This window comes from Cydia amplana, chromosome Z (genome assembly GCF_948474715.1).
Source record: "Cydia amplana chromosome Z, ilCydAmpl1.1, whole genome shotgun sequence".
Classification (NCBI taxonomy): domain Eukaryota; kingdom Metazoa; phylum Arthropoda; class Insecta; order Lepidoptera; family Tortricidae; genus Cydia; species Cydia amplana.
The window spans coordinates 35,054,640-35,067,964 of NC_086096.1; the positions used below are offsets into that span (position 1 = coordinate 35,054,640).

At 36.6% G+C, this 13,325-nt stretch overlaps 1 protein-coding gene across 1 annotated transcript; it reads right to left on the reverse strand.

Moving 5' to 3' along the window:
- Positions 1 to 1,662: 1,662 nt before the first annotated feature.
- Positions 1,663 to 12,686, reverse strand: LOC134661665 (homeobox protein aristaless-like 4). Its single transcript, XM_063517817.1, has 5 exons — positions 12,644 to 12,686; positions 12,308 to 12,463; positions 6,708 to 6,931; positions 2,615 to 2,698; positions 1,663 to 2,031 (listed from the first exon to the last, which is right to left on the reverse strand). The coding sequence occupies exons 1-5, from the start codon at positions 12,684 to 12,686 to the stop codon at positions 1,663 to 1,665; spliced, it is 876 nt and encodes a 291-aa protein (XP_063373887.1).
- Positions 12,687 to 13,325: the final 639 nt, after the last annotated feature.

Below are 13,325 nucleotides of genomic sequence, written 5' to 3' on the forward strand. Positions count from 1 at the left end.
ACCGACTTCCAAATCTATAAAAAAAATTAAAAAAAACATACAACCGAATTGATAACCTCCTCCTTTTAGATTTGGAAGTCGGTTAAAAAGGAAGAGGTTATCAATTCGGTTGTATGTTTTTTTTTATTTTTTTTATTTTTTTTATGTTTGTTACTCCATATCTCCGTCATTACTGGACCGATTTTGAAAATTTTTTTTTTGATTGTATGTATATGCATACAGATTGGTCCCGTTTTTGTCAAAACCCAGTTCTGATGATGGGATCCATGAGGAATCGAGGGAACTCCTCAAATCTTAAAGGCACACATATAGCGATTTTTGTATTTTTATCAACAAATCAAGCATATACATTCAAAAAAGTGACATTTGATGAAGTGGAACTGCTGATGATGATCAGAACGGAACTCTTCAACGATGCATAGCACACGTCTGACGATTTGTCCTCTTCGTTATGTTTGTTAAGCAAGTTAAGTTTTTAAGCTACATTTTTGTCAAGCTCGAGTGCTGATGATGGGATCCATGAGGAATCGAGGGAACTCCTCAAATCTTAAAGGCATGCGTATAGAGATTTTTGTATTTTCATCAACAAATCAAGCATATACATAAAAAAAAGTGACATTTGATGAAGTGGAACTGCTGATGATGATCAGAACAGAACTCTTCAACGACGCATAGTTCACGTTTGGCGATTTGTCCTCTTCGTTATGTTTGTTAAGCAAGTTAAGTTTTTAAGCCACAATTGTGTCATGCTCGAGTTCTGATGATGGGATCCACGAGGAATCGAGGGAACTCCTCCAATCTTAAAGGCATGCGTATAGAGATTTTTGTATTTTCATCAGAAAATCGAGCATTTTCATTAAAAACTGTCGCATTTGATGAAGTGGAACTGCTGATGATGATCATAACGGAACTCTTCAACGACGCATAGCTCGCATTTGGCGATTTGTCCTTTTCGTTATGTTTGTTAAGCAAGTTAGGTTTTTAGGCACATTTATGTCAATCTCAAGTCCTGAACATGGTATCCATGAGGAATCGAGGGAACTTCTCAAATCTTAAAGGCATCCGTATAGAATTTTATATATTTTCATCAGAAAATCAAGCATTTACATTAAAAACTGTGGCACATGATGAAGTGGAACTGCTGATGATGATCAGAACAGAACTCCTCAACGACGCATAGTACACGTTTTGTGATTTACAATTTCGATTTTGACTTTGATTGGGCCCCGGACTCCGGACTCGGACCCGTACTCGGACTCGGACCCAGACCCGGACCTTGACCCGGAAAACCACTATGATACCTAAACTAAATCAACCACTATGATTACCATAAAATGTATACATATTACCAAATAAAGTATAAGCACCGTTAAGTGGGTTAGGCTAGTAGTTAGAGAAGTCGGTTTTTTTCTATTAAAGATTATGATTATTAAATTTACATGTCAAAAACAAAACATTTTCATTCTACAGCCGGAGCTTTCACACAACGCGCGACGCTTACGGTCCAGGGTGTGAGGAGGCCCTGCCGACAACGAGCAGTGCGGTTGTGTAACCTCATATCAGGGTGTCCATAGTCCGACTAGAACTTCAGAAAAGCGATGATTTATCGGTAAACAAAAACGCAATAAATACATATAGACAAACATTTATTACTGAAACATCTTATAAAGTAATATTATTAATAGAAAAATCGCGGTGCCTCAGGTTCAGGTTGTACGGCGCGTGCGACTGCAGCGGCGCGGTGTACCCCATCAGCCCGCACGAGTATCCCTCGTTGTACCCCATGAGCTGCGAGTTCTGCACGTACTGTCTATTATTCTGCATCATTAGGTACTCGTTTTGGTACACGGGGTTGACGATTGGCACGTTGAAGGTGGGTTGGAAGTGTAGCCAGTCTTTGTTTCTGAGCTCGGGTCGGTCGGGCTGGCCGATGGGGACGGGGACGGGCTCGGATGAGGACACCAGGGTGCGGCCGGAGAGCGCTGAGCGCTCGTTTCGGCGGAATTTGGCGCGACGATTTTGGAACCATACCTGTGGGAGAAATGGGGTTATTCGTGGACGTTTGTCAAATGTAACATGTTATATTGGATCGTTACTTGGAATGGGAATGGCAAAATGTGTACAGTCGACTTCACAAATATCTTTACAAGCCAACGTTCCAAAAATATTTACACACATCTAAGACATTGACAATAAGGTCGTGTAATTATATATTTTTTATGGAACGTTTGGGTTGTAAAGATGTTTGTGAACTCGACCGTACATAAAGGTACCTATCTTAAGTTATATAAATAAGGAGGAATTTGTAATGAATATTAAGACCTTATTAGTATTTTTATAATAACCACTTGGAGCCATGCAATTATTAACAAAATATAGTCGTATGATTAGACTATCTACATCCGTCGCAACTATGCTGCTCTCTAAGGCATGAAAACAAAAGAAAGGAATGAAAAATTGGCATGCTTCTGTTAAGCTTCGGTAACTTAGTTGATTAAGATCAATTGAATGTCCTAAAAGGTCGCAATTTGAAGTTTTGCCCGCAGCGGTGAATTTTTTAATTTTTCCTTTAACTAAAAAAAAAAGCGTCAAATCTTACAAAACCTTTACTAACCTGAACCCTGGCTTCTGTAAGATTGACCCTCGCTGCCAAGTCTTCTCTCACGAACGCGTCGGGATAATGTGTCTTTTCGAATACCTGCAATTTAATGCGTCACAAACCACCATGAGTTTTAATAGCTCCCTAGCTATCCTTACACGTGCATCGGCGTCCATCAGATATGTCGGACCGATAAAACTATTCGGCGTATAAAACTAGGGATATAAGAATTCCCTGGTAACGGTTTGAAAGTAGGTCATGAAAGAGCGGACTCTCTTAATTTAAGTAGTAGTCACATTTGTTATAATTATGATTTAGAAATTGCTTTGTATCGATGATATCGATAATATTGGAGTCCATACTAACTAGTACCATAGAGAAATATAGTAAGACGAGAGTGCTCACTCCATACATCAGTTAGACTATTCTTATGCTGTTCAGATAAGACTTTCCGGTCGGTGCTACATCTATTGTCAAGTAGCAGTACTGATAGTTTCGCTACTCGATGCTAGATGTAGACACTGAAATTAATAGTCTAACTGATGTATGGAGTGAGCACTCTTGTCTTACTATATTTCTGTATCTATGTATTTTTTTCTCTATGCTAGTACTTGTGGATTTATGCCCTCATCAGATCGGGGCATGCACTAACTAAAGTGTTTATCGGAGATCTGTCCGCATAATATTTAAGCGACATAAGAGCCCGTACCATGAGTCACTGACAATGACAGTGTCAAAACTGACGTTTACGCTATCCAGAACGTAATTTACTTTCTATACATCTCGTTTGCACAAATATGTGAGTACGAGCGAGATATATAGAAAGTAAATTACGTTCTCGACGGCGTTTATGTCAGTGCCAAACTGATGGTAGCCGTAAAGCTATAGGTACCTATGTAAGTTTTGGCTGACGTTTTCTACACAAACCCGCGACTAATTAATTCGTAAACTAATAGAAACGCCAAAAATAAAAAGCAATAAAAACCACGTCAATGTCGATAATTCTCAATATTCCCACTAATTACCACCAAGTTGTTACCAGTGGTAACTACTGGGATTTTTTTTCCCACCTATAATGTAATGGACCCTATAATGGACGTGGAACCGGTAATGAGACATAAAACCACAAATCCTCTAAAATAAGTATCTAAAAGTAGTTTATGAACACTGGCAATATTTTACCATAAATAAGAGTCATAGAGCTGTTTAAGTTTGAATTTTTATTAATTTCGGTTACTTTTTAAGAAATTGGCGTCAACCCAAAAGTTGTCGTGTCACCGAAAAATATAACTAGTAAGAATTCTTAACAACTTCGCTAAGAGAGGTGAGTTCATATATTAAATTGTAATTAATTATAACTTGGTGTAAACTAGAATGTGTTTTGTTAATTGCATTTACCATGAAATAAGGTATACAACACACTATTTTGTGTCTCTAGAGATGTATAAAAAATAATGGTATTTTGCCCAATCCCATTATAGGAGCTCTAAAACTGCATACCTCCTATGATGGGATAACTTACAATTTACATAATGATGCTTGCCATGGCGTAATTTCATGTTTAAATAATACAGAAGTAGGTATAATGTAGTTACGAACTATGTCAGGAAGTCTTCTCGGACTTCGGATATAGTATTTTATGCAACCGTTGTTTAAGAGGGGTCAAAAAAGGCGAGTGGCGTGAAGCCGAAAATTGTTAATAAAGACGCCACGAGTATTTTTTGACTCAGTTAAACAACGTTGCATACAATACTTTTTCTACGACCAAGCACTTACTTTGAAATGCAATGAAATAATAATAAGAATAGATGATGATGATTGTTTAATGTCCTAATGTGATAGGTTGTTCAGTGCGTGGGATTCTTAAGGGGAACGAAAATTTTATTATTTTTGCGCCACGACGCACGGTTTAGGAGATACAGCCTTATAAATATATATATATTTTTTTTGTTTTTTTAATATTAATTAGGGGTTTCTTACAGAGGAATGAACATTTTATTATTTTTGCGCTACGACGCACGGTTTAGGAGATGTAACCCATAAACATTTTTCTTTCTTTTTTTTTATTTTGTTTTGTTTTTCGTGTTTTTTTAAATATTACTTTGGGGTTTCAAAGGGAAACGAAAATTTGATTATTTTTGCGCTACGACGCACGGTTTAGGAGATACAGTATTATAAAGTTTTGTTTTGTTTTTTTTTTATTTTTTTTATAATATTAATTAGGGGTTTCTTACAGAGGAATGAACATTTTATTATTTTTGCGCTACGACGCACGGTTTAGGAGATACAGCATTATAAAGTTTATTTTTTTGTTTTTTATTTATTTCTCTTTTGTGTTTTTTTTAATATTAATTAGGAGTTTCTTACAGAGGAATGAACATTTTATTATTTTTGCGCTACGACGCACGGTTTAGGAGATACAACCCATAAACATTTTTCTTTCTTTTTTTTTATTTTGTTTTGTTTTTCGTGTTTTTTTAAATATTACTTTGGGGTTTCAAAGGGAAACGAAAATTTGATTATTTTTGCGCTACGACGCACGGTTTAGGAGATACAGTATTATAAAGTTTTGTTTTGTTTTTTTTTTATTTTTTTTATAATATTAATTAGGGGTTTCTTACAGAGGAATGAACATTTTATTATTTTTGCGCTACGACGCACGGTTTAGGAGATACAGCATTATAAAGTTTATTTTTTTGTTTTTTATTTATTTCTCTTTTGTGTTTTTTTTAATATTAATTAGGAGTTTCTTACAGAGGAATGAACATTTTATTATTTTTGCGCTACGACGCACGGTTTAGGAGATACAACCCATAAACATTTTTCTTTCTTTTTTATATTTTTTTTTTGTTTTTCGTGTTTTTTAAATATTACTTACGGGATTCAAAGGGGAACGAAAATTTGATTATTTTTGCGCTACGACGCACGGTTTAGGAGATACAGCCCTATAAAGATGAAAACTGATGATGATGATGATGATGTGACCAAAACATGTCTATGGTTCACTCATCTGGCAGAAATGACAATTAAAATTAGGTTGGCAACAATGTATTCCATACAATATTTTTTAAGTGGTGATTACACGAAGTATCGTAAAAGTGCCAAAAAGATACTGCGTGTATGCACAAATACTTTTTTGGGGAATAGACTAAAGACTTGTCTTGACAACTATAAGAGAGGGGTTTAAAGGTGTGTGCACGACCCTTTAAATGACAAATGGGAGTAGAAAAAATTAATATCGTTTTTACAAAATTTTATTTAACATGCCTGTTAGTTAGTGTGGTTCAAATCTTGGAAGTTGAATTTGAGCCACTTTCGGATTTCCGATTGAGTTGAAATTTTGGATACGTAAGCAAATCGGATGACAATGCAATATTATGATAACATGGACCTGATCTCATGATGGAGATAGGAGGTGGCCATGGGAACTCTGTAATAAACGCAACCTTATTGTGTTTGGGTTTGTTAGAATTGTCTTGATGAGTATTAGTTGGCTGTGAAAAGAAAAATACATTCTTACATAAAAGCTTATACCAAATATGACTAATAACTAGTTTTTTGCCAAAAATTTATTCCCTGTTCCAATATCTTATACTGATAGGGTATGTCCATTATAGGGGGCCCATTACTGGATCCACGTCCATTACCGGGGTACCATTACTGGAGCTTTGGTGTCCATGACTGGAGAAAAAAGGCATAGTTTTAATTTGTAAATTATGTGGAAACTAATTGCAGTATCTTTGATATAACACGCCTGAAACATAAAAGATGGATAGGATTTTCATCTTTAAACACGCTAAGCGGTAGAACTTTTGCCGGTATCAGGGAAATATCACAAATACTCCAAATTTCCTCTTAAATGTCCCATGACTGGTGCTGTTACTATAATATAATAATATTTATACTGTTTTTATTAGTATTTAACTCTAACAAAATTTTGGTGGTAACGACTGGGAATTATTTTTCCCAGTAGTTACCAGTGGCAAAAGCTGGGCAAAAAATTCCCAGTAGTTACCACCAACTCGGTTTGGTTACCAGACCACTGGTAACAACTTGGTGGTAACTAGCGGGAATAACCCGATAATTCTGAATATTCTGGCTAAATCACCTTCTCAAGCGCCGCAAGCTGCTGACTCGAAAACGTGGTTCTGTTCCTCCTCGGTTTCTTTCTCTCAAACTTATCTTTCTCGTCTTCCTTCTCTTTCTCGTCGAACTTTTTACGAAGCGTGTCCTCGTAAGCCAGGTATTCGGCCGGCTTTATGTACTGCTGTTTAGAGTACCAGGGGAGCTCGTTTTGGTAGTTCTGCTCGTAGGTGTTGTGGCGGCCGGCTGCTGTGGGAGGCGTTGTGTTAAAGCCCTTGCTACACGGTCGCCGACAAGCCTTCTAACCGTCTGACCTTGGTCTGTCCTTGGTCAGTTTTGGTCAAATTTTGTTGGAAACAACTGTCTACACGGTCCGTCCAGACCAAGGCCACGCGGTCTGAGGGGCTTGTCGGCGACCGTGTAGCAAGGGCTTAAGGTTTGAATGAATGAAAGATAATTGAAGTGTGCAAATGGGAGTCGTCACGTGTATTATGATTTTATGAACCATTGAGTTATTATTACTGTCTTAGAGAAGCCATACAATGAAATTGTCGCAATCGCAACCTGTACAGTCGACGTCAAAGATATATTTACAATTGAAAGTTGCAAAAAAATCTTTACATTAAAATAAGTTGCCATGTAATGTGACAAGTACTTGTTTACGTGATATATTACAGTTTTATATTTTCACACAATGTGCCCAAAATATGTTTACACTATTTAATCCATGTAGTTTGCCCCTTTTTCTGACGTATGTTCATTTACATGACAAGTTACAGAATAATATTTACACCCAATGTGTCAAACGTGATACACGTCAAGAGCAACATTTCTGTTTTTACGTTTCATGATGCATAAAAAGTTTTACGCATTCTGCTACAAAAACATATTTACACAATTCACCTGTTTATTTACTAATTTCTTTATAATTCACCTATTTCATTCTGGCCTACTTTTTATTTATAAAACCTCCTTGCTATAATTTTCTTTACCTTCTTACTTATTTTTATTAATTCATATTAAGAATATTCATATTAGCTTTTGGGTTTGACATGGCGCTGAAAAGGGTTAACTTATAATTCTTCAGTATCTATGCATTTACAAAATAACCGGCCAAGGGCGAGTCAGATTCGTCCATTAAGGGTTCTGTACAATTGGCAAAAAATCACGTTTGTTGTATGGGAGCTCCACTTAAATATTTATTTTATTCTGATTTTAGTATTTGTTATTAAACTTAACGGCACAGAAATACATCGTCTGAAAGTTTTAACTATTTGTGAGATAGATGCAGTCTGGTGACAGACAGACAGACGAACAGACAGTAGAGGTTTAGTAATTGGGTCGATTTTATAACCTTTGGGTACGAAACCCTGAAAATCAAAAATACTGAAAATGGTTTAAATGTAAACATCGGAATTACATACTCGCTCGGAGGAATAATCATATGGAGTGGTGACACGCACTAATTTCTATGTGAAAAATTCTGCCGTTTTCGGCGCGGGGGGCGAGGAACGCACACAAATAATGTAAACACTAATGCATTTTTTGCATGCGTCGCTACACACGCACACAACAAAATTATCAAACACTAGCATAAACTATATTCACACAAATACAAGAACAAACACAGACAACACTGTCCGTGAACGACATGATGTCAGTTCTAAGTAAACGTAGAAGTGCGAGGGCCTTGTCGATAATATTGTCGATATTTTATTGACTGAATGTTAACTGTCTGTTTTAGTCAATAATTATAACCATCAAAAACATTACATGTAAAAAGGTGCAAGTCTCGCAACGCTTCTACTACAAAAAAGTTTTGAGATGTAATGCTAATGTGAAAACAAGTCGTTTATTTTAATCAGTGCCAGGGGGTGTTAAAACCGTATCAATAAGATATCTTTAATTTGTAATACGTATAATGACTTGGCTATCGCACGGCTGCATAATGACATAAGGATCATCGACACCTATTAAAAATAATTCTAATTGAACATAACGCTAGCACTAATTGAAGTTTGAGCATTACACATATTTACGAGTACGGTACGAGTAAAGCATTACGTGCGATTGCCAAGTCATTATATGTATTACAAATTAAAGATATCTTATTGATACGGTTTTAACACCCCCTGGCACTGATTAAAATAACCGACTTGGTTTCACGTTACATCTCAGAACTTTTTGTAATAAAAGCGTTGCGAGACTTGCACCTTTTTACATGTAATGTTTTTGATGGGATCTCATCTCTTTTTGTAGACAGTCCTTCTTTTCGGGTACTCATACCCATACTATGTATACACATATCATAACTAAACACATCTTTATTCATACTCACATCGTACATACATCGTGGTGTACTTACCTTTACCTACTATTTGTAGGAACTGCAACAGTAACTTTGTAATAGCATATATTTATATGGAATTACAAACTTACTTATGCAGTTCTAAGATCTTTAAAACGTGACTGATATTGCAATATTTTTAGGTTTTCGATGGCTTGATAAGCTGAAAACTACTTATGTTTAAAATTTATTGCATCTTTTGGAAATCTAAAATAAATAAATCAAAATAACAATATATTTATAATGTTCATATAGATTTTATCGATATTGGTTTTTATGGTGTCCCATCGCTAACTATGGTAGAGTGATACCAGAGTAATAAATTAAAAGTGCCTATTTATGGAAAATGACGGCAGTAAATACCTTAAAATAAATAAAATACAATACAAATATTGGACATGTCAAATAAAAAATATACGATAGAAACTAAGAGAAAAATGAATTTTCAAACAGTAGTAGGGTAGGTGCGTTAGTTTTCGCCCAGCTCTAGTTTTCGTCCACTTGACGAAATTGAATATAAATGTACATTGCTGCACAAATTTGGACTTAATGCAATCCTTAATGTCGAGACAATATATCTATCTACATAAAAAATGTATTTGGCAAGTAGCAAATTAAATATCAAATATGTTATTTGCTAATCTGTCATGTGGACGAAAACTAGAGACTAGAGCATGGACGGAAACTAGCACAATGACTCCATATCGGTAATATCACGTTATTTATGATTTATACTATTTATTTCATTGAATGGGTTATGTTGATATAAAAATAAGGTGTTATATAAAAATAATGTGTTATATAAATTATATAATAATAAGCAACGCAAATTAGAAGTTAGGTATACCTAATGAATATTTAGAAAGTCTTCTTTAAATATTACCCTAAATTAGATCTAGTACCATGAAGTGGTATCACTTTCAGATTGACAATGTTTTTTAGTTTTTTCCTGAATTAGTGCACTATTTGATAATATTTACATGTAATAGTACTTACATATGAAAAGAAACGTGTTCTTTAAGTACGCTAGATGTGTCCGATCGGTTTTTACAGGAGAAAACGCTACAATTCGGCATTTTCTGCTCCTAACATTCCGCTTAGACTGACGTTTGCTGAATGGCGTATGACGTATGGCAACTAGTTTTATATAACCTCCTTGACCAGCGGCCGCCGACTATTGGCAGAGGGGAACGCCTGTTAATGGCGGTTCCTATTGGTTTATTATTCCGAGCATACTCGACATAGCATTGACGTCATCTAAACGAACGAGACAAACCTTGGAGGATATAATCAAACGGAGACGCCATGTCTGTAATTTTCTGTACAAAACAGTCTGCCGATTTTTGCGGGGGAGGGGAACGTCAAATGTATGCGTAACGTAAAAATAGCCATGTCAGATGAACGTCAGTCCATACATTGTGTATGACCGTTGGCCGCCTATTTTCGACAGAGGGGAAAGCCTGTTAATGGCTACTCCGTTTAGTTGTATCCTCCAAGAGACAAACAGACCATTTGACAGTATGGTACTCTTTTCGACGATTGTCATTATTTGAAATTAGAATGCAGCTTTCAAATGTTTGTAAAGATATTTATTTAGCAGGAGGTATAAAACTGTTTATGTATGGTTGATTGTAAATATTACATTAGATCTTTACATGCAATTTAATTTGGTACATTAAGAGTAAATATTATTCTGTAACTTGTCATGTAAATGAACATACGTCAGAAAAAGGGGCAAACTACATGGATTAAATAGTGTAAACATATTTTGGGCACATTGTGTGAAAATATAAAACTGTAATATATCAGGTAAACAAGTACTTGTCACATTACATGGCAACTTATTTTAATGTAAAGATTTTTTTGTAACTTTCAATAGGGATGTTGACAATTTTTTGGAACTGGTTTCATTTTGTAGATAGACACGTAATAATTACAGAAAAAAATATTAAAAAAATATATTCATTAATTTTGAATAAAAAAACATGTATAATAAGTTTCGTGTTTAAATTTCGCGCCTAAACGCTCCAAACTGTCACGTGACCTTGATGACGTAACGGCGTTTTAAACAAACTGCTGTCAGTCATTTTTTAAATTCTTTATATGGCAATAGACAAATTTTTTTTAAAGCCTTAACACACTACCGCATCGGACAGCGACCTTCTTTCTCGCTCTAACTTATAGCTGCGTCCTTAACGCACCACCTTACACACTATCGATTCGTGCGCCGCACCGCACCAAGATCGCGTTTCGGTACGATAATCTGTAGACACTTAGGCAGGTTTTATAACTTGTCTTTGGTGATTCCACTGTGATTACGTCACGCGCTCCGAATGGCGTTTGTAGTCACGTGATACTGGGCATTATTTTAAATACTTTTGATTATTTTTAATTAATTTATTACGCATATTTACACTTGCAAAATATGATTTTCCGCGTTCTAATATTCCCTGCTATGGTAAAAACATAACATGCTATATATTCGCGATTCATGTCAACATCCCTATTGTAAATATATCTTTGACGTCGACTGTACCACGCGACCAAAACGTCGTAAGCGCTGTAATATTCATGGCGCTTACGCGTCTAGGTCGCGAGACTCACGCTCCGCTTCTATGGTTTGATGTCAAAACAGCATCAACTTATGGCGCAAAATACTGGTTTTCTGTGCCGGTTCTATACGTTAGTAATAATAATAGTTCAATGGTATGGACATGAGTGTGTGACTAGAAGCCGCTTGAGTGTACGAAAACGTACGTATATACGTACCTACGGACTGGAAAACACGAATAGCTGTTCAGGAGATACGGTGGGTAACTATATCTTGGAATATACAAGAGTTTGTAAGAACAAATGCGAACAATTTACGAAATCATGACATAAAAACAATCAAATACCTTGTATTGTTTCTGAATTCAATACATACTTCGAATGACACTTGACAAGAATTCCAATTTTGGTCCCACTTTGGACAATTGACAGGCTATCTTGTACATTCTAAACTCAACAAAACGACTCAGCGGCCGTAGCACGGTCGCATTTTTATCACCTTTCACCGTTATTCCTGTCATGTTCTTACAAGTACATACTTGTACTTACATAAGTACGAAAATGACAGGCATACTAACAGGATAAAGATGGAATCATGCTGCCACCGCTGGACTTAAAAGACACGGAAGTTTTTTAACAGCACTGCCTCGAAAGAAAGCGTTGAATTCTTCAAATATAGACTGAAGTTTGAAGCACCACCACACCACAGCATGAAGTTTTATTATTACCTGTCAAGTGATGCAAGCGCAGTAAGCTGTCCTCGTGGCACTTGATCATTTGGAACAGGTTGTGGCTGCTATCCGGGTAGGTAATGTTGGAGTTTGTGTAGTTCTGCGCTGGTTTGTACTCATACAACTTTGCCCCATCCTGACGTGGGGTGTCTGCTGACAAAAAAACGGAAATTTTAGAACTAGCTAGAAGTAATCACACAAGGCCAACGACGGAATATATAGACGCAGCTCTCAGTACATGTTCCAAAAATATATTTTGCACGACCTTATTGTCAGTGTCTTGGAAGCGTGTAAATAGATTTTTGGAACTTTGGCTTGTTAAGGATGACTCACGCTGGACCGAGCCGGGCCCGTACCGTGGCGTCCGACATGTCATTTTCTATGACGGCTAATCGGTGATCACGTGGTGCTTTCCATAGAAAACGAGGCGCCGAAAACGCCGGCCCGTCCCGGCCCGGTCTAACGTGAGTCATCATAATAATGATCGATGATAGAAAATGCTACGACATATTTACTCAAGGACTCGAAAAAATTCCCCTCCCTTCATAAAATGAGTAAAAATGAAGTTCTGTGAACATCACATGTTACGTGTATAAAGCCCCAACCCTCACGTGTGTAACCGCCCTTATTCTGATATCTATCTGTGCCTCCAGATGGAGGCATATTCAAATTATAAATTTCTGATACAAACACGAAATCAATCGCTGGGTATGTGCGAGCACCGAAAAGGTGGTTTCTAGCGCCAAAGAAACACAAAGATAGGGCGCCTTATTTGAATATCTCGGGAGATGTGCGTGTTAGGTAGGTACACCCAGGGCGACGAGATTGGAAATGAAATTGTTTAGCTTCGGGTTAAAGAATACGTCTTTGAACTTCGAATTACAAACGTGGAATAAACGATACCTATTATACGTGCGATGAACGATACAAGTATCATGTCGGTATGATATTTAGTAATCGGAATCCGCGCCTGTCGGGCGCAGCCACCGTAAAAGCGATACCACGTGTGTAACCG

Bases quoted from the DNA above. Each gene is read 5' to 3' on its own strand.
- LOC134661665 (XM_063517817.1), bottom strand. From the start codon at position 12,686: ATGACATGTCGGACGCCACGGTACGGGCCCGGCTCGGTCCAGC. The intron at 12,464-12,643 runs GTGAGTCATCCT...TTTTTTTGTCAG, and splicing joins CGGGCCCGGCTCGGTCCAGC to CAGACACCCCACGTCAGGAT. The intron at 2,699-6,707 runs GTGATTTAGCCA...ATTAAATTGCAG, and splicing joins AGCTTGCGGCGCTTGAGAAG to GTATTCGAAAAGACACATTA.